Source organism: Tenrec ecaudatus, chromosome 1 (assembly GCF_050624435.1).
Source record: "Tenrec ecaudatus isolate mTenEca1 chromosome 1, mTenEca1.hap1, whole genome shotgun sequence".
In the NCBI taxonomy this organism is placed as follows: Eukaryota; Metazoa; Chordata; class Mammalia; order Afrosoricida; family Tenrecidae; genus Tenrec; species Tenrec ecaudatus.
The window spans coordinates 302,436,616-302,462,670 of NC_134530.1; the positions used below are offsets into that span (position 1 = coordinate 302,436,616).

General features: G+C 47.9%; 1 protein-coding gene, 1 long non-coding RNA gene and 2 other non-coding genes across 4 annotated transcripts in view; 3 read left to right on the forward strand and 1 right to left on the reverse strand.

The window, feature by feature from the left end:
• Nucleotides 1-1,489: 1,489 nt before the first annotated feature.
• LOC142427037 (uncharacterized) lies at nucleotides 1,490-8,593 on the reverse strand. The gene is made up of 3 exons (XR_012779878.1): nucleotides 8,210-8,593; nucleotides 7,538-7,691; nucleotides 1,490-5,141 (listed from the first exon to the last, which is right to left on the reverse strand). It is a non-coding gene; the product is annotated as an uncharacterized LOC142427037 (long non-coding RNA).
• Nucleotides 7,530-7,694, forward strand: LOC142437959 (U1 spliceosomal RNA). The gene has a single exon (XR_012782456.1). It is a non-coding gene; the product is annotated as a U1 spliceosomal RNA (small nuclear RNA).
• A 328-nt stretch (nucleotides 8,594-8,921) lies between the features above and the next one.
• The window catches only part of RANBP9 (RAN binding protein 9), an 83,918-nt gene continuing 66,784 nt past the window's right edge, over nucleotides 8,922-26,055 (forward strand). The window contains exon 1 of the mRNA XM_075532458.1: nucleotides 8,922-9,713. Within this exon, the coding sequence (XP_075388573.1) occupies nucleotides 9,164-9,713 (550 nt within the window). The 5' untranslated portion in view covers nucleotides 8,922-9,163. The remainder of the gene's footprint in view (nucleotides 9,714-26,055) is intronic.
• Nucleotides 13,239-13,369, forward strand: LOC142438390 (small nucleolar RNA SNORA70). The gene has a single exon (XR_012782769.1). It is a non-coding gene; the product is annotated as a small nucleolar RNA SNORA70 (small nucleolar RNA).

Below are 26,055 nucleotides of genomic sequence, written 5' to 3' on the forward strand. Positions count from 1 at the left end.
TTAACCCCTTTGCATCAGGTCCTCTTTCCCCCCCCCCCCCCCCCGTTCCCCCTTCCCTCATGAGCCCTTGATAATTTATAGATTGTTATTTTGTCATATCTTGCCCTATCTGGAGTCTCCCTTCCCCCCCTTCTCTGCTGTCCGTCTCCCAGGGAGCAGGTCACATGTGGATCCTTGTAATCAGTTCCCCCTTTCCAACCCACTCACCCTCTACTCTCCCAGTATCGGCCCTCACACCCCTGGTCCTGAAGTTATCATCCACCCTGGATTCCCTGTGCCTCCAGCTCCCATATGCACCAGTGTACAACCTCTGCCCTATCCAGTCCTGCAAGGTAGAATTCAGATCATGGTAGTTGGGGGGAGGAAGCATCCAGGATCTGGGGGAAAACTGTGTTCTTCATTGGCACTACATCGCACCCTGACTGACCCATCTCCTCTCCTAAACCCCTCTATGAGGGGATCTCCAGTGGCCGACAAATGGGCTTCCCCCTTCATTCACTATGGTATATATTCTTTTTTTTTTTTTTTTGCATGATGCCTTATACCTGGTCCCTTGGCTCCTCGTGATCGCACAGGCTGGTGTGCTTCTTCCATGTGGACTTTATTGCTTCTGAGCTAGATGGCCACTTGTTCACCTTCAAGCCTTTAAGACCCCAGACACTTATCTCTTTCGATAGCCGGGAACCATCAGCTTTCTTTGCCACATTTGCTTATGCACCCGTTTGTCTTCGGTGATCATATCATGGAGGTGTGCAGCCAATGATATGATTTTTGTTCTTTGATGCCTGATAACTGATCCCTTTGGGACCACGCGATCACACAGGCTGGTGTATTCTTCCATGTGGGCTTTGTTGCTTCTGAGCTAGATGGCCGCTTGTTTGTCTTCAAGCCTTTAAGACCCCAGACACTATCTCTTTTGATAGCCAGGCACCATCAGCTTTCTTCATCACATTTACTTGTTCACCCACTTTGGCTTCAGCAGTTGTGTCGGGAGGGTGAACATCGTAGAGTGCAAATTTAATAAAAGAAAGTATTCATGCATTGAAGGAGTGCTTGAGTAGAGGCCCAAGGTCCCTCCGCCACCTTAATACTAAACCTATAAATATAGACACATAGATCTATTTCCCTATCCTCATATATATATTTGCATGTACATGTCTTTGTCTAGACCTCCATAAATGCCCCTTGATTCCTAGCTCTTTCCTCCCTCTCTCTTGACTTTCCTCCTGCCCTACTACCATGCTCCGTCCCCACCTGGGCTACAGCTATACCTCTTCTCTACGCAACCTTACCCTTGATCATTCCCCACCAGGCCTGCCACTCCCCCCTCTCTACCATTTTGGGTCCCATGTTGTTCCCTTGTCCCTGTGTTTGTTAACACCACTTCCTTACCCCCCTACCCACCCTCTCTCACAATAATTTCAGACACTATTTGTGGTTGGGAATTCAGTTGCATTGTAATGCAGTCACTTTTACAACAAGACTCTGGTTTTTGTTTTTTTGGGTTTTTTTTTTTTTTGCAATATCAGCTCTTTTATTACAACAAATAAACTTTTCTTCTAGGGCACAAATGGGAACTTGTGTGATTTCTTTTATGTGACGTTCAGTGCTTGAGCTTTGACTCCGAAGTCCTGAATTATCAGTATCTTCCTCCACCTTCTTCCCAGACCAGTGCAGAGAAAGGCGGGAGTTAAATTAAGTATCAATGTTATTATCTAATTAACATATAACCCTTCTCTCAGATACAATAATCTAGTCTCTAACCCTGGACTGTATCTTATTTATGCACATGTGACCTGGGGCCTTTGGCAAGATCTTTCCAGTAGGCATGGGCCTCCTACTGATCATAATCAGCGGGGACTTTTCCCAGGCCACTCCAGAAGCACCTTTTCCCCTTTCAGTTGTAGCTTATCATTCCTTCCATCCATTAAAAGTAACATTAAGTTAGATAAGCATCAAACAAAGAGTGTGGCTCCATTCACACCCTCTACTGAGGCCAGATCTTAATTCCTGTTCATTGACAGAGAATGCCCTCCAAAATTAGACTATAGCCACGGGTGTAGGCAATCCAGAATTATAACATATCACACGATAGAGATCGCTTGGCAGAATTTTTCAAATGATTTGTTTATAGAAAATAACTTTTCATTTCAGCATCACAAAAGGTACACATGGACTTCCTCAGATGGAATACATAGAAATCAAATGGACTCATCTGGGGAAAGACACAATGTAGATGCTCCATATCAGCAGCTAAAACCAGACCCAGGGGCAGACTATGGACCAGACCATCAATTGCTCCTTGGTAAGTCCAAGATTCTATACGCAAAAGATTCTATAGGCTAAATACAGAAAGATGCAGGAACCATCCAGAGAAATAGAAAGAATACAGAGCCACTGTACGCAAAAGAGCGAGTGGACAGTCGAGCTTTTTCAGGAGGTGGCATATGAGGAAGAACCCATGGTGCTGAAGGGAGAAGTTCAAATTGCACTGAATGCATTCTCCATTGAAAGGTTTCAGAAAGCTGAAGCAGCACTGGAAGCACTCACTCATCTAGGCCAGGAAATTTGGAAGACAGCTACTTGGCTAACTGCCTGGAAGAGATCCCTATTTGTGCCCATGACCCAAGGGAATGCTCAAACTATAGAACAATGTCATCGATATCGCACACAAGCGAAGTTTTGCTTAAGATCATCCAAAAACGGTTACAGCAGTACATTGATGGGGAAATGTCAGAAGTTCAGGCCAGATTGAGAAGAGGGCATGGACCAAGTAACGTCATTGCTGATGTCAGATGACTGAAAGCAGAGAATACCCGTAAGATGTTTACTTGTGTTTCATGGGCTATGCAAAGGCACTTGACTGTGTGGATCATAATAAACTGTGGCTAACCTTGAGAAGAATGGGAATTCTAGAACACTCCATCGTGCCGAAGAGAAACTTTCACATGGATCAAAAGGCAGTTGTGTGGACAAGACAAAGGAATATTGCATGGCTTAAAATTGGAAAAGGGTTTTCTGAACTCCAAATTGGAGGACAAAATGATGACAGAGAGAAATAACCCTGTGCCTTCATCTTTCTTCTGGACGCGTGCACCTGAGCCACAGTTTGATCAAATGTAGACGTCTGTTGTGGAGGGATGGGGATTTTGAGCACACAGAACAAATTCTCCTTCCTCCTTCACAATACATCGACAGCTAAGACAAACCTCGGCAGCAGTTTTAAGAGACGAACATTGGATTTCATCATCTCCCACAACAGTCGATATTGAGGATCTAAAGTTGGTAATACATGTTTAAAGGATTTCTTAGAAATTTGGAGCTATCATAGTCTGCACACAGTACCCATTTCCACTTCTGTCTCGTTTGCCCTGGAGTCATCCACATTGCTCTAAAACCGTAAGAGATTTTACTTCTTTTTAATATGGTTGGCCTTAAATTTAGTGTTTCTTTCATTTTTAACAACATTAACAAGACACAAAAATAAAGTGTCTTTTAACCAAAAAACAAAATTGGAAAAGGGGTGGGTCAGGGGTGTATTCTGTCACCATACTTGTTGAAGCTCTATGCTGAGGAAATCATCAGAGAAGCTAGATTACAGGGAGAATGTGGCATCAGGACTGAAGGAAGGCTTATGAAAAACGTGCAGATGACACAACCGTGCTGGCTGAAAGTGAGCCGGAATCGAAGCACTTGCTGATGAAGGTCAAGGACCAGTGCCTTAACTATGGATTACACGTTAGTGTCAAGAAAATCAAAGTCCAGACAACTCGACCAACAGGTCGCATCGTGATCCATGCAGAAAAGGTCAGGGTTGTCAAGGACTTTATCTGGCTTGGGTCCACAATCAATGCTCATGGAAGCGGCAGCCAAAAGATCAATACACATATTGCTGTGCAAGACCTCCTGAAGGTACTGAAGACCAAGGCTGTCATGGTGACAATGGTGTGTGCTCCCGACCCAAGCCATGGAATTCTCCATTGCCTCATCTGCATGTTTAAGTTGGACATTGAACAAAGACCCTCCAAGGATCGATGCATTTGCATTGTGGGGCTAGAGGAGATTACTGAAAGTACCAAGAGCTGTTATAAGGACAAAGTGATCTGTATTGGAAAAAGTAAGGTTAGGACGCTCCTTAAAGGCCATAGTTTGGCAAGATTGCATCTTACATTCTTTGGGTGCGTTGTCAGGAGAGATCAATCCCTGGAGAAGGACATCACGCTTGGTAAAATGGAGGGGCAGCAAAGGAGGGGAACTCCCTCGAGGAGATGGATGGACACAGTGGCTGCATCAATGGGGTCAGGCATAGGAACCATTATGAAGATGGCGCTGGACCATGGGGTGTTTTGTTCTGTGGTGCACAGGGTCACTGTGGGTCAGAGCCGACCCAATGGCACTTTAACAACAACATATCACATGCGGGATTATCACTGGAAGGGCCATATTTATTGGCGATCGCTCAGCTTTCATATGTACATATACAGAGAGGCTTAGATCAAGGACACGGCTCACACAGTTGTAAATGTTGCTGTTAGGTGCCCTTGACTTGGCTCCAACCGTAGCGACCCTACTTACGACGACATGAAAGACTCCTGGTCCAGCTCCACTCTCACAATTGCTGTTTGAGTCCATTGTTGCAACTGCTGGGTCAATCCATCTCCTGGAGGCTCTTCCTCGTTGTCTCTGACCCTCTACGTTACTAAGTTTGGCATCATTTTCTAGGGGCTGGTTTCTCCAGTGTATTCCTGTAAGAATGTAAGGTGAAGTCTTGCCATCCTTAGCCTTTAAGGATTCTATGTCTCACTTCACTTCCAAGGATAAATTGCCTGTACTTTTTCCAAGACAGGTTTGTTCGAGTTAGAATTGGCTCGATGGCTGAGGGTTGTTGTTGTTTTTTTTTCATGGCAGTCCACGGTATTTTCAATATTTTAGTGCCAACACCATAATTCAAATGCATCAATTCTTCGGCAGCCTGCCTTATTCATAGTCCAACTTCCATAATTTGAATACAGAGGCAGGCGAGATCCAAGTCTGGTTCAGATGTCAGGCTGGAGGCTTCTCCAGGTTCATGTGGCTGCAGTAGGTAAGATGGCAGGTCGCTGATGATCCCAAGACGGGCAGATCAGAAGGCCAGACTGCTCCTTAAAGTTCAAAGGGCCAGAGGTCAGATGACCCAGTCAGAAGTAGGATCTAATCCAGCATCAAAAAGCAACCAAGCTTCCCCACAGTCCCCATGATTTTGGAAGTAGGCCAGATCCCCGAGTAGACATCAGGGGGGATTAGTAGGTCTTAACTTGGCCTGGCCACGTGGTCGCCAAACCTTGACCACCACAAGCACATTTGTTTGTTTTTCGACATCATTGAAACCATGGGTCTAAGAGGCCACCTATTACAAGGAGCTTCAAAAGCAAGACAAAACTCTATGGGAAAATGGAACCGAAAGGTAATGGAATGTTCCCCCAAACTTTCTGAAGTCGCCTCACATTCTTTTTTCAGACCGTGCCTTTGAGAAGGGGGCCCAGAGGAAGTGGGATTAGCCTTCAGCCTGAGAGCCACTAAATCAAGAAGAAAGAGTATCAAGGTGTTTTTGCCCCGCTTGTTTTTTTACTTTAAAATAAGATATGTGCAGTGTGCATAGGAATATGTTCAGTTTTTTTTAAAATATAGTCCTGAGGGACAGTGAACTGGCCCCCTGTTTAAAAAGTCTGAGGACCCCTGCCTTAGAATAACCAACCACCTGAGGTCAAAAGGGCAACATCTACATAAAGCAAAAGTACAGAGGGGTTAGGAATGGTGTGTTAGTCTGGGTAGACTAGAGAAACAAATCCATGGATACACATATGTGTGTAAGAAAGAGATTTATATACAAGGGCAATTGAACATTGAGAAAACATCCCAGCCCAGTCCAGATCAAGTCCATAAGTCCGATAGGAGCCCATATGCCCAATACCAATCTATAAAGTCCTCTTCAGACTCACTAAACACATGCAGTGATGCCAAATGTAGAAGATCACAGGCCAGTGGAGAGAAAGTCTTTGGATCCAGTGGCATTGGAAACATCTGAGCACTGGCAGGGGTCTCTGCATGGCTTCTCCAGCACCCAGGGCTGCATCAGGGTGGGTCCAAGTATCTTGTCAGCTGCTATGTCTCCCAGGGTGTGAGCAGAGAGTTTCCCACCTCCAAGCAGGAAAAGTCAGCAATTCCCAGCATGGGCCATGCCCACGCAGAGATCTCATTGGCCATATCCTGATTAACAGCCTCGACTCCACCCCTACACGCTTCATCCTTAAATTGACAATTATGTAACTACCACAAATGGGGAGGAATGGAAACAGGAAACAAGGGGAGGAGATGGGATAAGTGATGTTACACAGCGAGGACTGCAATCAATGAGATGAAATGAAATATATATCAAGTGTTGCATGGAAAACTGATCTGCATTGTAAGCCTCCATCGAATTAATAAAAAGGAAGAAGAGGAGAGGGAAAGAGGAAGGAAGGAGAGGCACTGTTTTCAACCTGGTTAGGTTTTTCGGGGGGTCAATTTTACTACTCAAGGGGGATGCTGTTTTTCAAAATACGTCCCCAAATATTATGTGTGCTGCTTCACTCTTACCTTCATTGGGTAGGTAAACAATACTTTCCTCAACTCGTCATTTTATGTTGAACAATTTAATTTGCTTCCACGTTTCATCTATCATTAACACTTGCTGTGGAAGATGCTTGGGCCTACGGCTCCCCTATGTTTTCGATTTTCTTGTGTTGTTTTGATTCTTTAGAACAGGCAAATCAGAAGGCTTGAGCATCCCCAAAGCCTTTTTTAATATCGTCAAATATATGGCTTTCCAAAATCATCATGGATAACAGCACGCCAATGCTCTCTGTGACCTCTGGCACGAGCAAATGCCCATTTCACAGCATCCTACCCCCACAAATGAAGTACCGATTTCCTGAGGTTTCTGGTTAGAAGCACAACTGAATCTTAGACAATTCTGTTTCCTCCACATTTCCCAGGAAATCCAAGGTTCTAAATAGTTTCCAAGTGCGTTGACAGGAAAAAAGTACATCTTCATGAATAAAGCCTTAAAGACGACTTCAGGATAGTGTGATGAGGAGGAGCGCCCTCACCCATATGGTCCCAGAGCCAGTTTCCACTGCAGTAGAGGTTGGCTTACAGCGAAACAGGGCTTGGGTATCCCTGAACTCACTGAGACTATAAAATAAAAGGAAGTTTTAAAGCAGCCTAAATACAATGAGATTATGTGACTTAAAGTGCAGAAAGGCATCAAACAAAAGATTGGAATTCATCTGTTTTTATGAAACTGGGCCTCTAGTTGTCTGAGTAATTGATGGGAAAATGAGACTGATCCTTTGTTACTAGTTTTGGTCAGAGGCCGAGGGCCCTCAGTTAAGTCGCCATTTACCTACCTCAAGGCAGAATGGTTCTCTGTTCTGCAAAACGTTCCTTGCTTATTTGACCCAGCAGTTTACATTGCAGTATCTTTGGAGGCAAACAAAACAACAGATTTAATACTTACCTGGCAGGGGAGGATACCATGACCACGAAGGTGGTTTTCCCAGGGCAAGGCTTATCCTTTGCACTCCGGATGTGCTCACCCCTGCGATTTCCCCACATGTGGGAAACACGACCGCAAAATTTGTGGTAGTGGAGGACTGCGTTCGCGCTCTTCCCTAAAAAAAGAAAAAGCAAAAAAAACCAAAAAACAGATTTGTATCATATAATTTCCACAGGTAAAGCCAGATTTTGCCAGCTAGGGAAAAGATGACCCTAAACAAAAGGAATTGCTGGAAATAAATAGTTACCGGATGCCAAATTATGCAGAGTCCCGCCCAGCATGCTATCGTTAGGGGTTGGTCATCAGAATGGGTGCCAACTCATTGGCAGGTGCAGGGTAGGAAATCCCATATTTAACTCAGTTGACCTCAGTGACTATTTCCGCGTCTTAGAAAACGGGCATGCTTTTTTTTAATGCTACTTAATGAGACTTTGAAAATTAATGAGTCAGTCTATAAAGTGCTTTCCCATCTCTAGAAGCCCTTCCTACACACCCACTGTAATTTTGTATTCATGCAACCTGTGTTCCCGTTCTTTGAGGATATGCCAATCTTTTTGAGGATGCCTGATGGGACACCTTCCACCACTAAAGTTCACTTTAAGTCCTCATAAAATCAATTAACGAAATCCTCACTATCGGTCGTGGGGAGCAGGCACCGAGGTTCGCCTCACTGGGGCTGGGGCTCCCACAGAGCGTGTCTGGGGCCCTCACTGCTCTTCTCCGTCCCCATGCAGAGGTCTGGGGCGCCCCGGGGCTCCCAGGGCCGGGCTCTCGGTGGCCCCAGCGGGACTCCATGACTGTCGCTGGGGCCCCGAGGCTGCAAACGCCGCTCCGGCCGTCACCCCACGGAGCGGAGGTGGGGCGACGACAACAAAAAGAAGTCCAGTAGGAGGAGACTCAGCCCGGGGAGGGCCCGGCCGGGATGCAGGCGGGCTCGCGGGGGAGGGACCTGCGGAGCGAGGGGGACCCGCGGCGTCCGCGAGAGCTGGCCCCGCGCCTCGCTCTCCCCCTCGGGCTCGACCCCTCGCGCCCGCCCGGGTCCCCAGCGGGGTCCCCGCGGGCCCGCCCCCTCCGCCCGCGATGCCCCGCCCCTCGCGGCCTCCGTCCCCGCCCCCTCCGCCCGCGCTGCCCCGCCCCTCGCGGCCTCCGTCCCCGCCCCCTCCGTCCGCGCTGCCCCGCCCCTCGCGCCGCTCGCGGCCCCCGGCCCCGCCCCCTCGCTGGCCCCGCCCGCGCGCAGCGTCTCGCGCCGGCCCGGCCCGCCCGCCGGGAAACAGCCGCGAGAGCAGCGGCCGCAGAGGCCGTCGCCGCGCTTTCTTCTCCCGCGCCCCCGCGCTCCCGCCGCCTCGTCCCGGGGCCGCGCGCCCAGGCTCCTGCCAACGTTCTCTCGGGCCTCCCGGGCCCCGCCGTCGGCCCCGCTCCCCGCGCCCCCAACCGCCGCGCTCTCCCTCGGCGCGCGGCCCGGCCGCCTGCTTCCGGGGCGGGCGGACTGGGCGCCTGGTGCCGCCGGCCGCCGCGACAGCGCCCCCGGGAAGCCGAGGAGGAAGGAGCGAGGAGGTGGAGGCGGCCGCAGGCTGAGTCGCGGCCGGGATGTCCGGGCAGCCGCCGCCGCCGCCGCCGCCGCAGCAACAACAGCAGCAGCAGCTGACGCCGCCGCCGCCCGCCGCCGTGGCCCCCGTCACCGGAGTCGTCCTGCCGGCGCCCGCGGCCGTCAGCGCCGCCGCGTCCCCGGCCAGCTCGCCCGGCGGCGGAGGCTTCGTTGCCGCGGCCGCCCTGCTCCTCCACCCGCTGCCGCCGCCGCCGCCCCCGGCCACCGCGGCGCCCCCGCCGCCGCCCCCGCCCCCCGCGGCGGCCGCCGCCCCCGCCAGCGCGCCCCCCGCGCCCCCGGGCCTGGCGGGCGGCTCCGGGCCGGCGGGCGGCGGCCCAGCCCCAGCGCTGGCTGCGGCCAGCAGCGCGGCGGCCCCCTTCCCGCACGGGGACTCGGCCCTGAACGAGCAGGAGAAGGAGCTGCAGCGGCGGCTGAAGCGCCTCTACCCGGCGGTGGACGAGCAGGAGACGCCGCTGCCGCGCTCCTGGAGCCCCAAGGACAAGTTCAGCTACATCGGCCTCTCGCAGAACAACCTGCGGGTGCACTACAAAGGTACTGGGCGTGCGTCCCGTGGCGGGAGGGGGGGCCGCCGGCCCGACGCCGGGGTCCGGCCGCCGCGGGCGACTCTGGGCCCGCCCCCGACCCCCTCCCTCCTCCCACCCTCCCGGGGCTCGGTGCCCTCCGAGGCGACTCGCCTGCGCCCGGGGCATCCCCGGGGCCGGGCACTGGGACGCGGGTCCCGGCGAAGGGTGCGAGGGGCCGGGCACGGCAGGTGAGTCTAATGGAGCGGGTGGTCAGTGCTAGGCCCGGGGCAGGACACCTTGGGGGGATGCAGAATGACAGGCCATCACTCGCTTTGCGATTGATTCCCTGGGAGCTCAATCTTGGGGCTGGGGTGCAGGAATCTCTGGGCAGGGAGTTGGGTTACATTGTTCTCCAGGTGGTGGGTCAGGCGTTCTCTGCTTACGGCCGGGGGCCAGCGGGAGGCATGCTCCCCAGGTAAGGTTTCCGATTAAGGGGCGGCGGGGAGATGCGTGCAGGGGCAGGAGCATTCACCCGAGGAGTGTGTCCAGAATTAGGCCAGAGATTCTCCAGGGTGACGACCATACTAGGGGCCCAAGTTTGCCACCAGTAGGTCTTACTAAAGGCACCTGGGAGGATAAGAGGTGGGACGGGATACGGGTATATATTTTTAATGCACCCCGCGGGGTGGGGGGTGTTGTTGTTGAGCAGAAGCCTCGGAAATGCCCAGTGTTTGTGTTCGTATTACATGAAGTCTTGTTGAAAACAAGGGGTTTGCCCCCCCCCCAAATATTAAGTGAACGCACATCTTTTTGTCTTTTAAAGAGAATCGACCTAGTTTCCACCTGCAGTGACAACATCCACCTTGGGCTTCTGCTTCCCCTACCCACTTCTTCCCCTACCTTAAAACAAAGCTCCCAGCCGAGCAGCTGTCTGTACGGGTGCAGATTGCTCTGGGGATTTTGGAAATGTAGCCCGAATTAATGGCGTGCTTCAAGTTTGCTGGGGGGGGGGGTCAGGGGGGGCGGGGAGAGGGATCGATGGAATGGATCGGTCTGTCTGGAAATAAACACAGTCTTTTTAGGCCCCAAACCTGAAGCAGGAGCTTTTACATTCAAAGCAGCCTCATTTTGATTGGCTACAAAGGGAGGGTCTGAGTCAGATCCTAGGGAGGAGAATACAGAGGGTTGAAACGGTGTTGTGGTTAAATTCTTAAAGTGTACCCGACTGAAATTTGAGAAGAACCCTGATAAATGAGTTACTATTTAATCCGAAAGGAGAATGGCGGTCGGAATCTACCGAGTGGCTTGACTGTGAAAGGGTCCTGCCCAGAAACGGGCCTTGTTGAATATTCTTTTTTAATCCTTGCGTACATTCAGAGAAGTACTTCTCACGTTTGGTTACATTTCTTAATCTAAAGGGCAGAGGACTTGGAACCCACTGGACCGCCCCTTGTGCTTCAGCTGGGACACTTTGTTAATAATTCTGTGAAGGCTTTGCTTTAAAAAAAAAATTACATAATTTGGGTCAGTGGTTCCGTGCTGTGAAGTGTTTACATGTGATCTGGTTGTCAGGAAGCTTTTGTTGGACTTGACAAACTTTATCATTTTAAGTGTGTGCTTGCTGGTAAAGGATCAGTGTGTACAATCAGGCAGTGTGCTGTAGAAGCAGACCCTACTGACAAAGAATCGCCGCCCCCCCCTCTCCCCCCCAGTCTTGCAGTCATTTGTGATTTTAGGCATGTCACAAGACAGGGGAGGGCCTCTGCTCCTTCCTCTCAGCGGTGAGGGGTAGAGCAGGATGGTGACTTAGGAAATTCCCAGCGCCGACTTTCCATGGAAGCTGAGATTTGTGATTACAGTCTATTTACCAGTTTGAGTAACTCCTTTTAAATGCAATGGTTGGAACAGAAAGGAGGGCAAGCGTATGTGAAATCAGTTGGAGTTTGGAGTGTATTTACGGCATTGCTGTCTCGATTATTTTCCCTGTCAGGTCTTTTTATGACTTTCTGTTGTGTAATGCCAAGATTCACTTCCTGGAAACATCATTCTTTTATAAACATAAGCCATTATTTCTGGAAGAGTAGATTTCGCCGTTTGACCCCCCCCCCCCTATCCCCATGTTCTTTCTCACTCTCTATTTCCCCCTTTGTTTCTCCCTTCCCCCTTGGCACAGTCGTTACTTTGCTTTCCACGGCCTCTTCCTCTGGTCTTCTTTTAATATGTGTTAGTGTGTGGGTTTCTCCCGAGTGCCTTCCTTCTCAGTGGGGCACACACCAAGGGCACACTAAATGTATTGGGCAACTCTGGCCCAGTTGCAGAGGAAGGGAGCAAAGGGGAAGTGTCAGAGGTAATAAAACTTTGAAGTCACAGAAGAGTGGATTGTTTTTGACCTGCGGTGCAGCGTTTGGTTTCCCCCAGCATTTTAAGACAAGTTTAATGTCAGGTAATGTTTTTGCACTCAACAGAATTTCCAAAGATTGGCCACCGTTTTTCTCCAGAATATAGAGGGTTTTCCTTGGCTTTGTTGGCCAGGGAGTATATTGATTTAAAGACATTATTCTTCTGAACTGGAATTAACTGTTTTAGGGAACTTTATTGTTCCCGAAATGAGTTGAAGGAATTAATGTTAAACAAAGCCAGACCTGTGGGTAGAGTTGATTGTATTGCTGGGCAGTGGCAGGGTGGTTATGGCCGTGTTAGCGCTTTTATCAAGGCAGTCAATCAGCCATGAACCCCTGGTCTTTTAAAATTCTTGTCAACTTTGAAAAGTACAAGGGACTTACATGACTTTATTCCACCTTGAAACATCTTAATGGATACAACATTGGATTTGGTTAACATTAGTGTTTCAATTACAGACTCTTTTTATCCTTTGTTACTGCCATTTGGATACTTTTTAAAAATCGTTTTATTAGGGGCTCATACAACTCTTATCACAATCCATACATACATAAATTGTGTAAACTACATTTGTCCATTCATTGCCCTCATCATTCTCAAAACATTTAAATGCTCTCCACCTAAGCCCCTGGCATCAGTTCCTCATTTTCCCCCTCCCTTCCCGCTCCTCCTCCCTCATAAACCCTTGATAATTTATAAATTATTATTTTGTCATATCTTGCCCTGTCCGACGTCTCCCTTCACCCACTTTCTGTTGTCCGTCCCCCAGGGAGGAGGTCACATGTAGATACCTGTATTTGGATACTTTACAAAGTGCTTTGACACACATGTATGAAGGAGCAGGTGGGTCTACAAAAATTCTTGAAAAAATACCATCATCTTTTAATTGCACTGTCCCCACCAATTTTTGAAGTCCCTTTGTATGTTGGTTGGATCTGGACCAGATCCAGATTCTCATTTCAGTGATCATAAAATGGGACCCCTGGAAGGTTTTCCCAGTCATAAGTGAGCCAGGATTGGAAAGTAATTTCCACTGGCTCCAGATCGAGTCCTCTTCCTTCCACTACATTGCATTGCCTGGTTTAGTTTGTGCGAGGATTAAGTATCTTACACAGATAAAGCCCAAATACTTGAGATTAAAAGTAACTTCTCTCTGCAATCAATTTAAACGAACCATCCTTCCAGTGGGGGTTGGTTTGCAATGACTGCAAACAACACCCTACTCTGTAGTGTTCAAAGCCTGTTGGTATGTATAGACTTCCCTAAGGGACCTTGGAGACCACCCTGTGCTGCTCTTCAAGGGCTCTGGCCTGACTTGATTTCTGCAGCCCCTAACCTCAGCTCTAAATCTTGATGGAGGTGCTTTTGGGAATCTCCAGGGCACGCTGGTGGTTAGGTCACGTTGACCAGGTGATCTCATCCATCTGAACTAAACTTCAAAGCAAGGAGCCTGTGTTGGAGGCCTTGTGCAAGGCCAAGGTCAAGATCCCTGGGTGCCTGAAGATCCACATCTCCAAGAAGTAGGGTTTCACCTAGCTTATTTTGGATGAAGTTGAGGACATGGTGTCTGGGAAACATCTCATCTGGGATGTCTGTGGAGTCCAATCCATCCCTCATCACGGCCACCTGGACAGGTGGTAGGCCCGGCATTCGTGAAGGCCTTGGTAGCCCTGTGCCCTTCCCCAATCACCGAACTCGCTAATGCCTTGGAAAAGCCTGTGCACCTTGATTATACTGAATTGGCACAGTGTAGAAGAAACCCACGATAAGTGAACCATGGGAATGATGAAATAGGGAAGTGTGTCTTTTGAAGTATTGTTCATTGGATGGAACCAAATAGAATGGATTGTGGGGATTCCTGACTCCCTGTTGTTTCTCTCCACCCACCCTCCCACTACCCACCAGTATGGACAGTCATTAGTCCTTTCAGGATTAGTAAATATAATTGTCTAATTTCTTATACTTCGTATTTCAACAAATAGATGTTTTCCTACCAAAGGAGCCCTGGTGGCTCAGTGGATAAGCTCTCCGTTGCCAACCAGTGGTTGGCGGTTTGAGCCACCAGGAGAAAGATGTGGTAGTCAGTCGACTTCCATAAAGCTTTAGGGCCTTGGGCATCATGTGGGGCAGTTCAGCTCTCTCCTGTAGAGTCCCCTGAGTCGGAATAAACTACAGTAATGTTGAGTTTTTGGTTTTTGTTTGCTTGACTATATAGCTGTTTGTATTAAGAAGTACGGGAGTGGTATAAAATCTCTCCTCAAGTCGAGGAATTAAAAAACCAATTACCAGCGATCCATGTTGAAATTTTGGGAAATACCAATTGATATAATTGCAAAAATCAAATGAATCTAAAATCACGCATATAGAAAAGTAGATAACAGTAGTGATCATTTATTGAGCACTTACTGTGTTACACAGTTACAGATACTGCGCTAGATGCTTTGTATGCATGTGTTTGCCCAGTATCTGCTTAGTCATCCATTCAGAAGCTCTTATTGAATGTTTACTTTGTACCAGGTCTGAGCACTCAAAGGTAAGGGACTGTTTCTAAATTCAGAAGGGACATGAAACAGAGACGAGGGAGACATTAAAACTGAGTGTTGTGGAAGTATGTGGCCTAGGAAAGGGTGAAGTCCAGGAGCTTCCCGGGGGCTGGGGGGTCAACTTTAAAAGATGAGCAGGATCTAGGAGAAGGCATGGGACTGGACATCACAAGTGCAGGAAAAGAAGACTGGACGAACTAGACTCCACAAGCCATTGCAAGGGAGACTACATCCAAGGAGCAGCTGGGGGCAAGACCAGCCTGAGGCATTGCAGGAAACCTTACTGTGTGTAGGTCTTATTCTATGGGAGATGGGGGGGGGGGGGCATCCAGGATTGGAACTGGTGCGGCATGCTCATAGATTTTTGTCAGATTACATAGATAACTTGAAGGTAGGTCTGATGCAAGGTCAAGACTGGAAATAGCACACTCACTTATAAGAAGGCTGTTGTAGTAGGTTTTGTGGGAACAGATTTGGTTAGTGGTAGGGATGGAGAGGAGCAGACAGATGATTAATTTTGGTAATAAAACCTCTGACACTCACTATTGGTTCACCGATTGAGTTGGTTCACCATTGAGTCATGGCCACCCTCTAGGATGGGATAGAGGTGCCCCCATTGGTATCTGAGATTTGAACTGTTCATAGGTGTAGAAAGCCTCATCTCTCTCCCTTGGAGCAGCTGGCGGTTTTGAACTGCTAACCTTGTGGTTAGTCCTGTACATACATAATCAGTGCAGAAGAATGGAGAGAAAAATCAAGGGTAACACTTGGGTTTCTGGCTCTGTGTTTGGTTCTTGCTGTGAACAAAGAATCCAGTGGTGATGAAATCAGTATTTGGATCGATGAGGTTTTATGTCTCTGGTTGGGCACAAATGGTGAAGTGCTAGACTACTAGGCAAAAGGCTGGTGATTTGAACCGACCCAGAGGTGTTTTAGAAGACAGGCCTGGAGATCTTTTTCTGAACGGTCACAACTTGAGCTCCTGGGGAGCAAGTTTAGTCTGTACACAAAGGGTCACCAGGAGTCAACCTGATGGCAACAGCAGCGGCCAGGTGATCGGACTTGATGGAAACAGGGAGAAGCCACAGAGCAAAGCCCCACGGAAGGAACAGGAGCACATCTTTTGCAGTTAGAGCTGGAGTCCAGGGCTTTTAATCTACCCCACTGTTCAAGTAATTCTTTCACCCGCAAACAGTCCAGACACTGGAATGTGTAAAGAAAAGCCTGGCAGCGGCACTGGAGCAAGGCTCCTTGTCAGTCTGTGTTGGGCAGATGACACCACCTTGCTTGCTGAGAGGGAGGAGGCCTGGAAGCACTTGCTGCTGAGCATCAAAGACGACAGACAGCCTTTGAAATGGCTGACACTGCACGCCAGGAAAGCAAAAGTCCTCACGTCACGATAAGCAGAGTTTCCATTGTACTTCGAATCCCCCGTCAACACCCGTGGCAGCAACAGTGAAGTAACCCAAGGGTTGAAATCCACAATCCACACCCGCGGCAGCAACAGTGAAGTACAAGGGTTGCTAAGTGTGTAGGACGTATCTGTTGGCAAAGACCCCTTTAAAGAGTGTGGTATGCCTGCCCCACGAAGGCAGGCCCTTTTCCATTGCCTCATAGGTAAAAACCGAACAATGGGTAAGGAAGACAGAGGAAGAATCGAAGCCTTTGCGTTGTGGTTTTGCTGAAGAACGCAATGTGCACAGGCTGCCCAAAGAACAGAACAAATCTGTTTTGGAGGACATGTAGCCAGAATGTTCCTTAGAAGTGGGGATGGTGAAACGTGGTCTTACAGCACTTGGACGTGCGGTCGAGAGAGAGGCCCGTCCTTCGAGGACATCCTGCTTGGTAACATGAATTGGGGGCTGTTGAAAAGAGGAAGCAGCCTCAGTGAGTGAGCTGCAGTTGTGAGGATGGCTCCAGACGGGGCGGTTTTTGTTCCACAGTGCATCAGCTCCCTGTGAGTCGGAATCGCCCAAGTGCGCCTCATACCGACCAGTACTGTTGCAGTGACTTAGCCGGGTTCTGCCCGCTGCTGCTGATGTTCTCCTTTCTCTGCCGGCTGGCTTAGCCTTTCTTTTCTATTTCTGGTTCCTGAGAGATTTGCTAGATTGGCCTAGTTAATTTACATCACTCTTAGTTGGGTCTCCGTTGAGTGCTATGGCGTGGATCCGTGACCTCTGGGTCAGGTGCTAACCTGTGTTGAATCAGCTGCAGGGGTGCAGTTACGAAACAGGAAACAGCCTCCTGGCGCAAGGATAATCCGGGCCCCATTGTTTTCGGTAGGGACGGTGTGTGAGGCAGTTCTTTGCAGAAAGGGTGACGAAATCCTTTACCTGAAACTTGGGGGAGAGAGCGAGATCTTGGCCGATTTGGAAGTTGTCTCTGAGTGATACATGAAATTCAGAATGCAGGAGATCGGTGGAGAGTATGGAAAAGGGTGGAGAATGAGGAGGTGGAGGAGGCTGAAGATAGAGAACTCTGACCAACACCAACATTGAAAGACTGGTGAGCCCCAGAAGGGTAGCTCCATGGTGTCCAGACAGTGAAGTGTGGTGTCACAGAAGGTGAGCAGGGAAGTATAAAAGAGAGGAAGTCCGCTTTAGTGTCCATGGAACACAAGCTTAGTGAAATAGGCACGGGAATTTTTCCATTGGATTTGTCAGTTGGATCACTGTAGCCTTTAGGAAGAGCAGTTTGAGTTGAATGATGGGGGCGAAAATCAGCAATACGTGGGTTGAAGAGTAAAGCAGAGAGATTTGTGAATATAGACCACCTTTGAGATATTGATAAAGAGAATAAGTCCAAAATATTGCCAATCTTAGAAACCTTTATTAAGCATAAATATTAAAATGTAAAGCTGTGATGTTTCTTTTGCTTTCTTCCTGCTGGCTAGGCTGTGTTTGTTCTTTTTCTTCAAAAAGGGTATTCAGAGATACAGGCTAAAGCTGTTTCTTTACACATCCTGCATCAAGGTTTCTGTACTTCTGAAAGTGGTGCTTCTGCCTCTAACCCGGGCTTCCCTAAAGCAGCGATTCTCAACCTGGGGGGCGAACGACCCTTTCACAGCGGTCACCTGAGTCATAACAGTAGCAAAATTACAGTTATGAAGTAACAACAAAAGTAATTTTATGGTTAGGTCACTACAGCATGAGGAACTGTATGAAAGGGTCACGACATTAGGAAGGTTGAGAACCACTGCCCTAAAGAATCCTGAGGTCTTCCATGTGCAATATGTCAAACGGCAGTGTGGGCATTCCTAATGTTTGCCCACATCATGTCCCTTTTCAATGTTTGTTGGCTTGGGGAACAAGATGAGGGTCATAGGGTGACTGCAGTAGGGCTTCCTGTCAAAATCCTCAGCCTGCACCGCTGACTGCCCTGGGAGAAGAAACAGCTTTCCTGGCCTTGTTCTCACCCTAATAACACCTCTGTGGTTATTCTGTGTCCTTGGAGAAAAAGTATGGTGATTACTCCTTTGGAATCTTCAAAAGCACCATGACCTTGTGAGCTGACCTCTGTGCCATGAACTTAACTGACCCAGAAGATGCCCTTTGGGAGTCACTGTTCTGATTGCCCCTTGGGAGACTAAGCTTTAAAAATTTATGGGAAAGTTCCATTTTAATTGTGTTTTTCCCCATGATCTTTTCAAAGCACCTCATACTAGTGGAAAGTTACCTATAGACACTCATAGGTCACAAAGATGTAATTAAACATGTTTTGCTTGATTTTAAACCCAGCAGGTACTGGAACCTTAGTAGCAATACTTTTTGACTTACTCTATCCTAGTACCTAGAGGAGGATGGTGGGTAGGGCAGGACTGTTGTTACTATAGTGGCTGGTAGAGGTACTCTTATTAAAATAACGGGTGGGGTGGTGGTGGTGGTGGTGGTGGTGGTGGTGTGGTGTGTAGGTAGACTGGTGGGGCTTTAGGCAAGTTTGTAAATGGAGAGCAAAGGGAGTTAAATTGACCAGCTCTCTTGTATCTATTCTGTTGGTGAAAGGAGACTAGGTAGTTAACCTGCTGAATTTGGGTAGAGGATTTAAAATTTAAAGCAAAATAATAATACTTTAAAGTGAACGATGAAGATGTGGACTAGCCATTGAGAGGAAGGAATGCTGGCATGTCACAGAACCCCATTGCCTTCTTGCATACCTCTTAGTAGGGTTCAAAAACCACAAAACAACTCCCAAGGATTTACCCAGCTGATCTGAAAACCTATGCCCACAGAATAACCTACATGTGCCTATTTATATCAGCCCCCAAGGACAGCAGCCAAGATGGCCTTTAGTAGGTGAGTGGGCAAATTGTGATGCAACTGTACGCAAGTATTACATAGCAGTACAAAGAGAATGATCGATCAAGCCTTGAAAGAGGCATCAATCTTAAATCCATATTGGTAAGTGAAAGAAGCTGCTCTGAAAACTACAAACTGTGGATTCAAGTTTATGATCATCTGGAGGAAGCAAACCCGTTTAGAGAAAGATGAGTGGTTGCCAGGGCTTTGGGGGAGGGGGGATGTATTTGGATAGGGGAGGCCCAGGGACGCTCCTTTTATATGGTGGTGAAAGTATCCTGTACGATACTATAATTGTGGATACTGGACACAATGCGGTTCAACTTTGCAGCACAAAGAGTGAATGAACCTTAATGCATGCAAATGTTAAGAATTATTTAAGAGATGATGGCAGGAATTCCAGGATAGAATGCAGAATGTGACATGCAAATCTAAGTGTTTCAGATGTAAGAAACCACCTCATGGGAGGCGATGGGGCAAACTGGTGCCAGCTGTAGTAACAAGAGGAAATCTGTGGGTTCTGAACACGAAAGGCTGAGGAAGGTGTACATAGGTCAGGGGTTCTGACTGGGAGAAAGCTGTGCCCTGTGGGGACATGAGTTCACAATTCTGGTCATGCTGTACCCGAGTACTGGAGTTTGGCTAGTAAGTGAATAGGTGGGAGTTGTGGGAGCCACACTTTGCACTGTTGGAGTGGAAGCGTAAAGACAAACAAAAGGAAGGATCTGTGTGGTGATGGATCAGAGTCGGAGATATCAGTACCGACTAACGTTCAGCTTTGTTGTTCGAGGGGAAGACCCAAAGTGTGCTCCCAGAGTTGCAGTCCACATGGGCTTGGGTTTATTCTAAACCAGCAAGGTAACAAACCTCGGTGGCCGTAGACAAGCCTTGCTCTTCTAAGGTTACATGAAAATAACAAACAAGTCTGACCAAAGCAGTGGCTTCCAAGGGGATATCCTGGACACTCTAAGGCCGAGAAGTCAGCCAGAATGTTGTGGCACGCGCGTGTGTGTTGTTGTTGTTGGTGGTGTAATCTTTGGGCACCGGGTGATCATAGAGACTTCTTGGGGAGAAGCTCGAGGTGAGAAAGAGGCAAGGAAAATTGTGTCAAAGAATTCCCCCCATAATGACAGTGCACCTGCTCATTTTTCAGGAAGGGCTGTCCTAGGAGACTTTGCTTCGGAAACTTATCCCATCCATTGTGCTCCCCTGCCCTTGCCCCTCCAGACTTTTTAATCCCCAAACTGCAGGAATAAGATTTGAGTGCCCAAAGGTTCCAAAGTTTCCGTTTCGATTTGATGTAAATAGAGCTTAGACCAGCGGTTCTCCACCTGTGGATCGCACCCTGTGGGTCCCAACCCCTTTGGGGTATCAAATGACCCTTTCACAGGGGTCTCCTGATTCATAACAGTAGCAAAATGACAGTTATGAAGTAGCAACAAAAATAATTTTATGCCCGGGGGTGGGGGGGTTACCACAACATGAGGAAGGGTCGCAGCATGAGGAATGTTGAGAACCACTGGCTAGACTTTTTCTGGGCAGTATTGAGAGAGATGGAAACATCATTTTAGGAAGTGAGACCTGATAAAACCAAGCCCCCCATGCCACTGAGTCACTTCTGACTCATAGCGACCCTACAGGACAGGGTAGAACTGCCCCTGTGAGCTTCTGGGGCTGTGACTCCTTACTGGAGTAGAGAGCCCCACCTTCCTCCCATAGACCTAAAAGGAGGAGATGTTACGAAACGGCAGCTTCACATTGCACTCTTTGTCTAGTAAACATTTCCATGATTTCATAGCAGTGCTTTTTGACTCGCCCTCATCTATACGGATGATTACATCTAGCAGTATCATTGGAATTGACTTGCTGTCACTGGGTCCCCTGGCCGCCATCTAGTAGATTCCAACTCCTGTCGACCCCAGGTGTGTCAGAGTAGAGTTGTGTCCGCGGGCTCTCAGCGGCCCAGGCTTTGCCCACAGATTGCCAAGCCTGTCACCCCGGGCACTGTTAGGGGGACTCAAAGCTCCAACTTTTTTTGTTAGCAGCTTTGAGTTGGCATGAACTCCGCGCCAGTGGGAAAGGGAGGGAGCAGTTTGCACAACCTGTAGGAATGTAGGTATGGGCATGCATGATTGAACACACATGCATTTCTTTGCTCTGTCAGCGACTGGGCTCAGAAGCAAAAAGTGCATCTGACACCCAGATCTTGCTTCCTAATGATCATTTTTTTAAAGTATTTTTTCCCAGTAAAGGAACTAGGAAGGCTTGGTGGCATGGCTGGCTCTGGAACTAGGGCAGTAAATACATGTTGTTGAGCTTAGAGCATCACGTAGTGCTAGCAGGAAGTGCTCAAGAGGAAAAGAAAGCCAAACGAGTTCAGAAAAGCCCACACCGATGGTCGGAGCTGGCGGATTTTGAGCAACAGTGTAGAAGATGGCTGGGTTACAGCTCAAAGTGTAAAGATGTCTTCGCGTCCTTGTTGATAGAAGAAAGAGGGAAGAGCCTTGCGCCTTCTGATCTGGGTTGCGCTTGCCGTTTTCCCAGAAGGCTCCATTACAGTGGCAGGGTAGCAGTTCCATACACTCACTATTAGACTGCACTTCTGTCGGGCCGCAGCCTTTCCCATTCCTTGTCGGTCTTTGTAAGAGCCCAGGCGCACACTGGAAGACGGGTGGTTTGAACCCACCAGCTATTCCGCTTGAGAAAGCCGAGGTAGACAGTTTTTATGGAGAGTCCCAAAGTCAAACCCGACCCAGTGCTGCTGAGTTGGTCCCGGCACATGGCGACCCTACCTATGGAAATCATTACAGGAGCAGACAGCTTGTCTTTCCTCGGAGGAGCAGCTGTTGTTGGACGTGCCGAGCTTACCCAGCAGTGCCACAGGGTTCCTTCCAGAAACGCGATAGCCCAAGCCCTGCAGGGCTGCTGCGAGTCAAAGTGGACTGAGGGCAGGGGATTTGGTTTTGGTTTCTCAGGGTCTTTGCATATTGTTCAGTTTATTCTCTTTCATTAGTTATTATATTTGGAGAAACTGTCAGGAACCAAATGATTTTCTTATTGTGCTGGCATCATCCCCATATTAGTGGTCACTACTTCGTATTCAAGAAATATGTGTTAGGAAAAAAGGAAGAGATGTGTTGTAGCTTGACAGGCTTTATTAGAACCTAATATTTCTGACGGGAAATAGCTTCAAGTAGGAATCAGAATCGAAGAGTGTGGCTCTGGGAAGGAATCATTGATGGTGGAGGTGAGCAGAAATACAGCCTGAAAGCAATATAAGAACAACAAGTCACTGTACCGTTGTCAGGGGACGCCAGCCCCTAACACATCATTACGGGTCCGGTAGGCGCAATTGTACAGCAACAATAAGTAACGATCATGGTAAAGTTACAGAGAGCATCAGAGATAGAAGTGAAGTATTGAAATAAATGGAGTCAGACACAGTTCATGGCAGCATGCTCACTTCAACCCCGCTTGGTGGTCCACGTGGAGGGAGAGAGAGAGGGCTTAATGCTAGCCCAGGCTTTTTATATTCTCTGAGGACATGCAAGTCCCCTAATTACAGGTAAGGACCTACGTCACAGGAAGGGGTTGTGCTATAGGTAAAACAGTAATGAGAGGGGGTGGTGTAGGGACATACATGCAACAGTAAGAGGAGGGATTGGGGGTATACATGTGACAAGATGAGCTACGGATCCTAGATTTAGGATGGCAACTTAACTTTGGATGTCACAGAGCCAGTTTTGCCTGTTACTTGGCTCAACTGATAGAGATCATTATAGGTAAGGTGTGAACGCTTGGTCTCAGGCCTCAGGGAGAACTAGTTTATTGTCCCCAGCAGCAGGGAGCGAGGCCTACCCTATTGTCTGGTGACTAACTGCCTTCTGGAGGATGTCTGTAAGCGTCTGACCTCCCCCCACAAGTCCCCATTTTGTTTTATATATAAAATTCAAAAGCCACATGGAAGACATGGTTATTTTCTATATATTAAAAGCTGTCAAGACAAAACTACGTGATCCAATTCATATAGCCAAAAATTCAGGCTTAATAGAAACATTTTGAATCCAGGCATGGAGGATAAAGTCCCCCTATGTCCATCTGCTATTGAAGGAAGGTATGAGAGGGGCTGGATGTCGCGGCAGGAAGAAAATAGAGCCAAATAGGAATGTCTGCTTCCATAGGGAGAATGAATCAACCATGTGCTCACTCTGCAGCACAGCTTTAAGGGAGAAACTGTGGAAAACTTAGGCAAACGCAGGAACATGTACCTGGGCTATGTCCCCAACTACCAGAGTGGCGGTCTTCCAGCCATGGAATTCTAGTCTTCCAGATTCCCTCCGTTCAAGTCAGGGAATAAGTCCCAGTTTTATTTCCCGACAGTGCTAGTATCCCATGTACCGTATGCTTCTGGTCTGTGTGGCGGTGGGGACAGAGACCAAGCCTCACCGAGGGAAACGCTGATCAGTCCTTTGCGTCAGGACTGACGCAGCGTTGCTGAACAAGGGTGGCGTTTGAGCTGGGCCTTATTTACCGGACGAGCAGGACCAAGCCAGGTGTTGAAGGTCAGAACTGTCAGAGACAGGACTGGGGAAGCTGGGGCTGCAGTACATAAGCAGAGATTTTGAGAAAGTTGTCGTTTTCCTGGGCAGAGTGACTTATTTAAATTGTCCACATAATATCCTCTTCAGTAGTCCAGTCATATCCAGAGGAGCTGTGCGATCACGACACAATTTTAGAGCCGTTTCTTCCTTGCGCTAGAATGAGAGCCGTTTGAGGACTGCCCAGTTGCTCTGCGCGATGGTACGAGGAAGGCAGATTTGTGTTTGCAGGAAAGGAGGGCCTGTGTGCCGAGGGGGAATGGGAAAGGACGGATGTGGGAAGAGACGGCCACAGCTTGAGCAGTCAAGGTCTCGTAGTTGACATGGAGAGGTATTTAGAGGAGGGCGGGAGGGTAGGAAAAAGGTGCGTTCCGGTGATTTCAGAGGCTTCTGCTTGGGTACCATTCCTTGTCACAGTGCACACTGGATGAAGGACCAGGTTTGGGGGAAGACAGTAAGGCCTGCACTGTGGAAGTCACCCTCCAGTGTGAGCCCAGACTCGATTACAAGGACATTTACATGTATTGCCAATCGCCCCTCTATTCTATAGAGGAGGAGAAAGAAAACTAGTATTTGATAGGTCAGTTTTCCAGTGTGGAGTTTTGAGTAGAGATCTAGATTAGAGTGAACAAGTCTTCAGGTCCTTTATGTATGTATAAGCACTGATCTCTAGAAGCACAGGATAAGGAGAGTGAATTTAGGACCAAGTCTTAAGGAATCTCGATGACCGTTGCTTGAGTAGAGGAGGGGGATACATTTGTGAAGGAGCGAGCCACCAGGAGAACTAGTGAACTAGGCTCCGTGAGAGTGTGTCCGGAAGAGGAAATGGTTATTCAGCAGCCTGTAGCGCTTCTGAAAGGTCAAGTGACGGTAGGACTTGGCCAGCGCCCTGCGGGTTTCTGCAATAGTGGTCTGGATGGAGGTCATGGTGGTATTGGTGAGAGCCGTGTGGATGGAGCAGAGAGGTGGACTTTAGAGGAGCCTGTCAAACTGGTGCAGCGAGTTGAGAAACCTAGCCAGTGGCTGTGTTAAGTAAACGACTGACAGGCGTTGTTCAAAAGGTTCTGTAGGAAAAAATCAACATACTTAATGTAAATGAAAATACGTAATTTTTTTTTAAGCAGGCAACATAATTGTTTCATTTCTCAGTTAATCTGTGGTGCAGAAAATCTTTATAGGCCAGGAGTTCTTTGTAACGTTCAAAGGAACCTCTTTGGGTTTGGATTGAATACTCACATAACAAATATGCATTTACTGCCTGTCCACTTTATTCAAAGTCTTTTCCTGTTCAGTTAATGGAATCAACAGATTGTATAAAAATGGCTAACCTAGCTAACCTGAGCGTTCTGAGGTAATTGATATATTTTCTTTTAAGAGCGATATAAAAATAACGTACGAGTGAGGGCTTTGCCTTTAGAAGTTTGGCAGTGTGCGTGGTTGTTATTTGGTCACTAGAATTTAAGATAATGTTAAACATCCTGCTGTCAGGTAGCCATAGCAGATACCGATTCTGACTCATAGCAGCCCCGCAGCACAGCATGTAGAACTGACTGCCTGACCGTGGTTTCAAGGCTGTCATCTTCAAGGAAGCAGACACCACACCCTTCCCTCTTGGAGCTGGAAGTGGGTTCAAACCATTGACCTTTTGGGTAGTAGCAGAGTGCTCACCCGCTGGCCCCCAGGGCGGTTTGCTCTTAACATACAGACTGCTCTGTCTTGGCTAAGTGATGGGACTTTTTTCGATCTTCACTTTTTTCTGTGTCTTAATTTTCACTTTAATTTTCATTCTCAAATGGACACATTTTTGAGCTCTTACAGGCTTTTCTACCACGACTTACTAGAGTTTCAAAAAGCTTGTGGAAAATGGAATGAAAAGTTAATGGCATTTCTCTGTGAAATTGTCAAAGCCCCTCATATACTGAGTCCTTGACAGTTGTTGGTGCAGCACTGTGTAGTTAATGTTTGCAATGTAGAAAAAATGACGGTGGGATTTTAAGTCAAACCTACATTGAACCCAGGACATTATTCCGTGTTTCGGGCAAGTTACATAACCTCTGCCATAGATTCTACATTCTTGATAGTTCCTATTTCACAGATGTTGATGTAAAACATCCAGACAGCAGCATCTAATACTTGAGCACAGTGTTTCCTGTCAACATTTAGCTGTGTTTCTCTTTTCCTATAGAAGTAACAAGAGTAGGAGCTGGAGGTAAATGAGAAATGATTTCAGAATATTCATTGTAATTCATCCTTCATATTCGTTCACACTGAAATGAAGCTTCTTGTATGGAAATCCGAGCGTAAATCCTGTTTTGGAAGTCTTACATAACAGTATGATGTTGGGCAAGTTTTTATCTTCCTGTAGTTTCCCTATTATGTAAAATGATAGTAAATAGTACCAACCCAGGGTTGTTTTGAAGATTAAGTGAGAGCTAACACATGCTTGCCATACTCTTAAAACAGTGTCTGTCACGTTGTCCTGACTGCATGTTGGCTTTTACTGTGATTTATTATTATTAGGTATACGTTGAGGT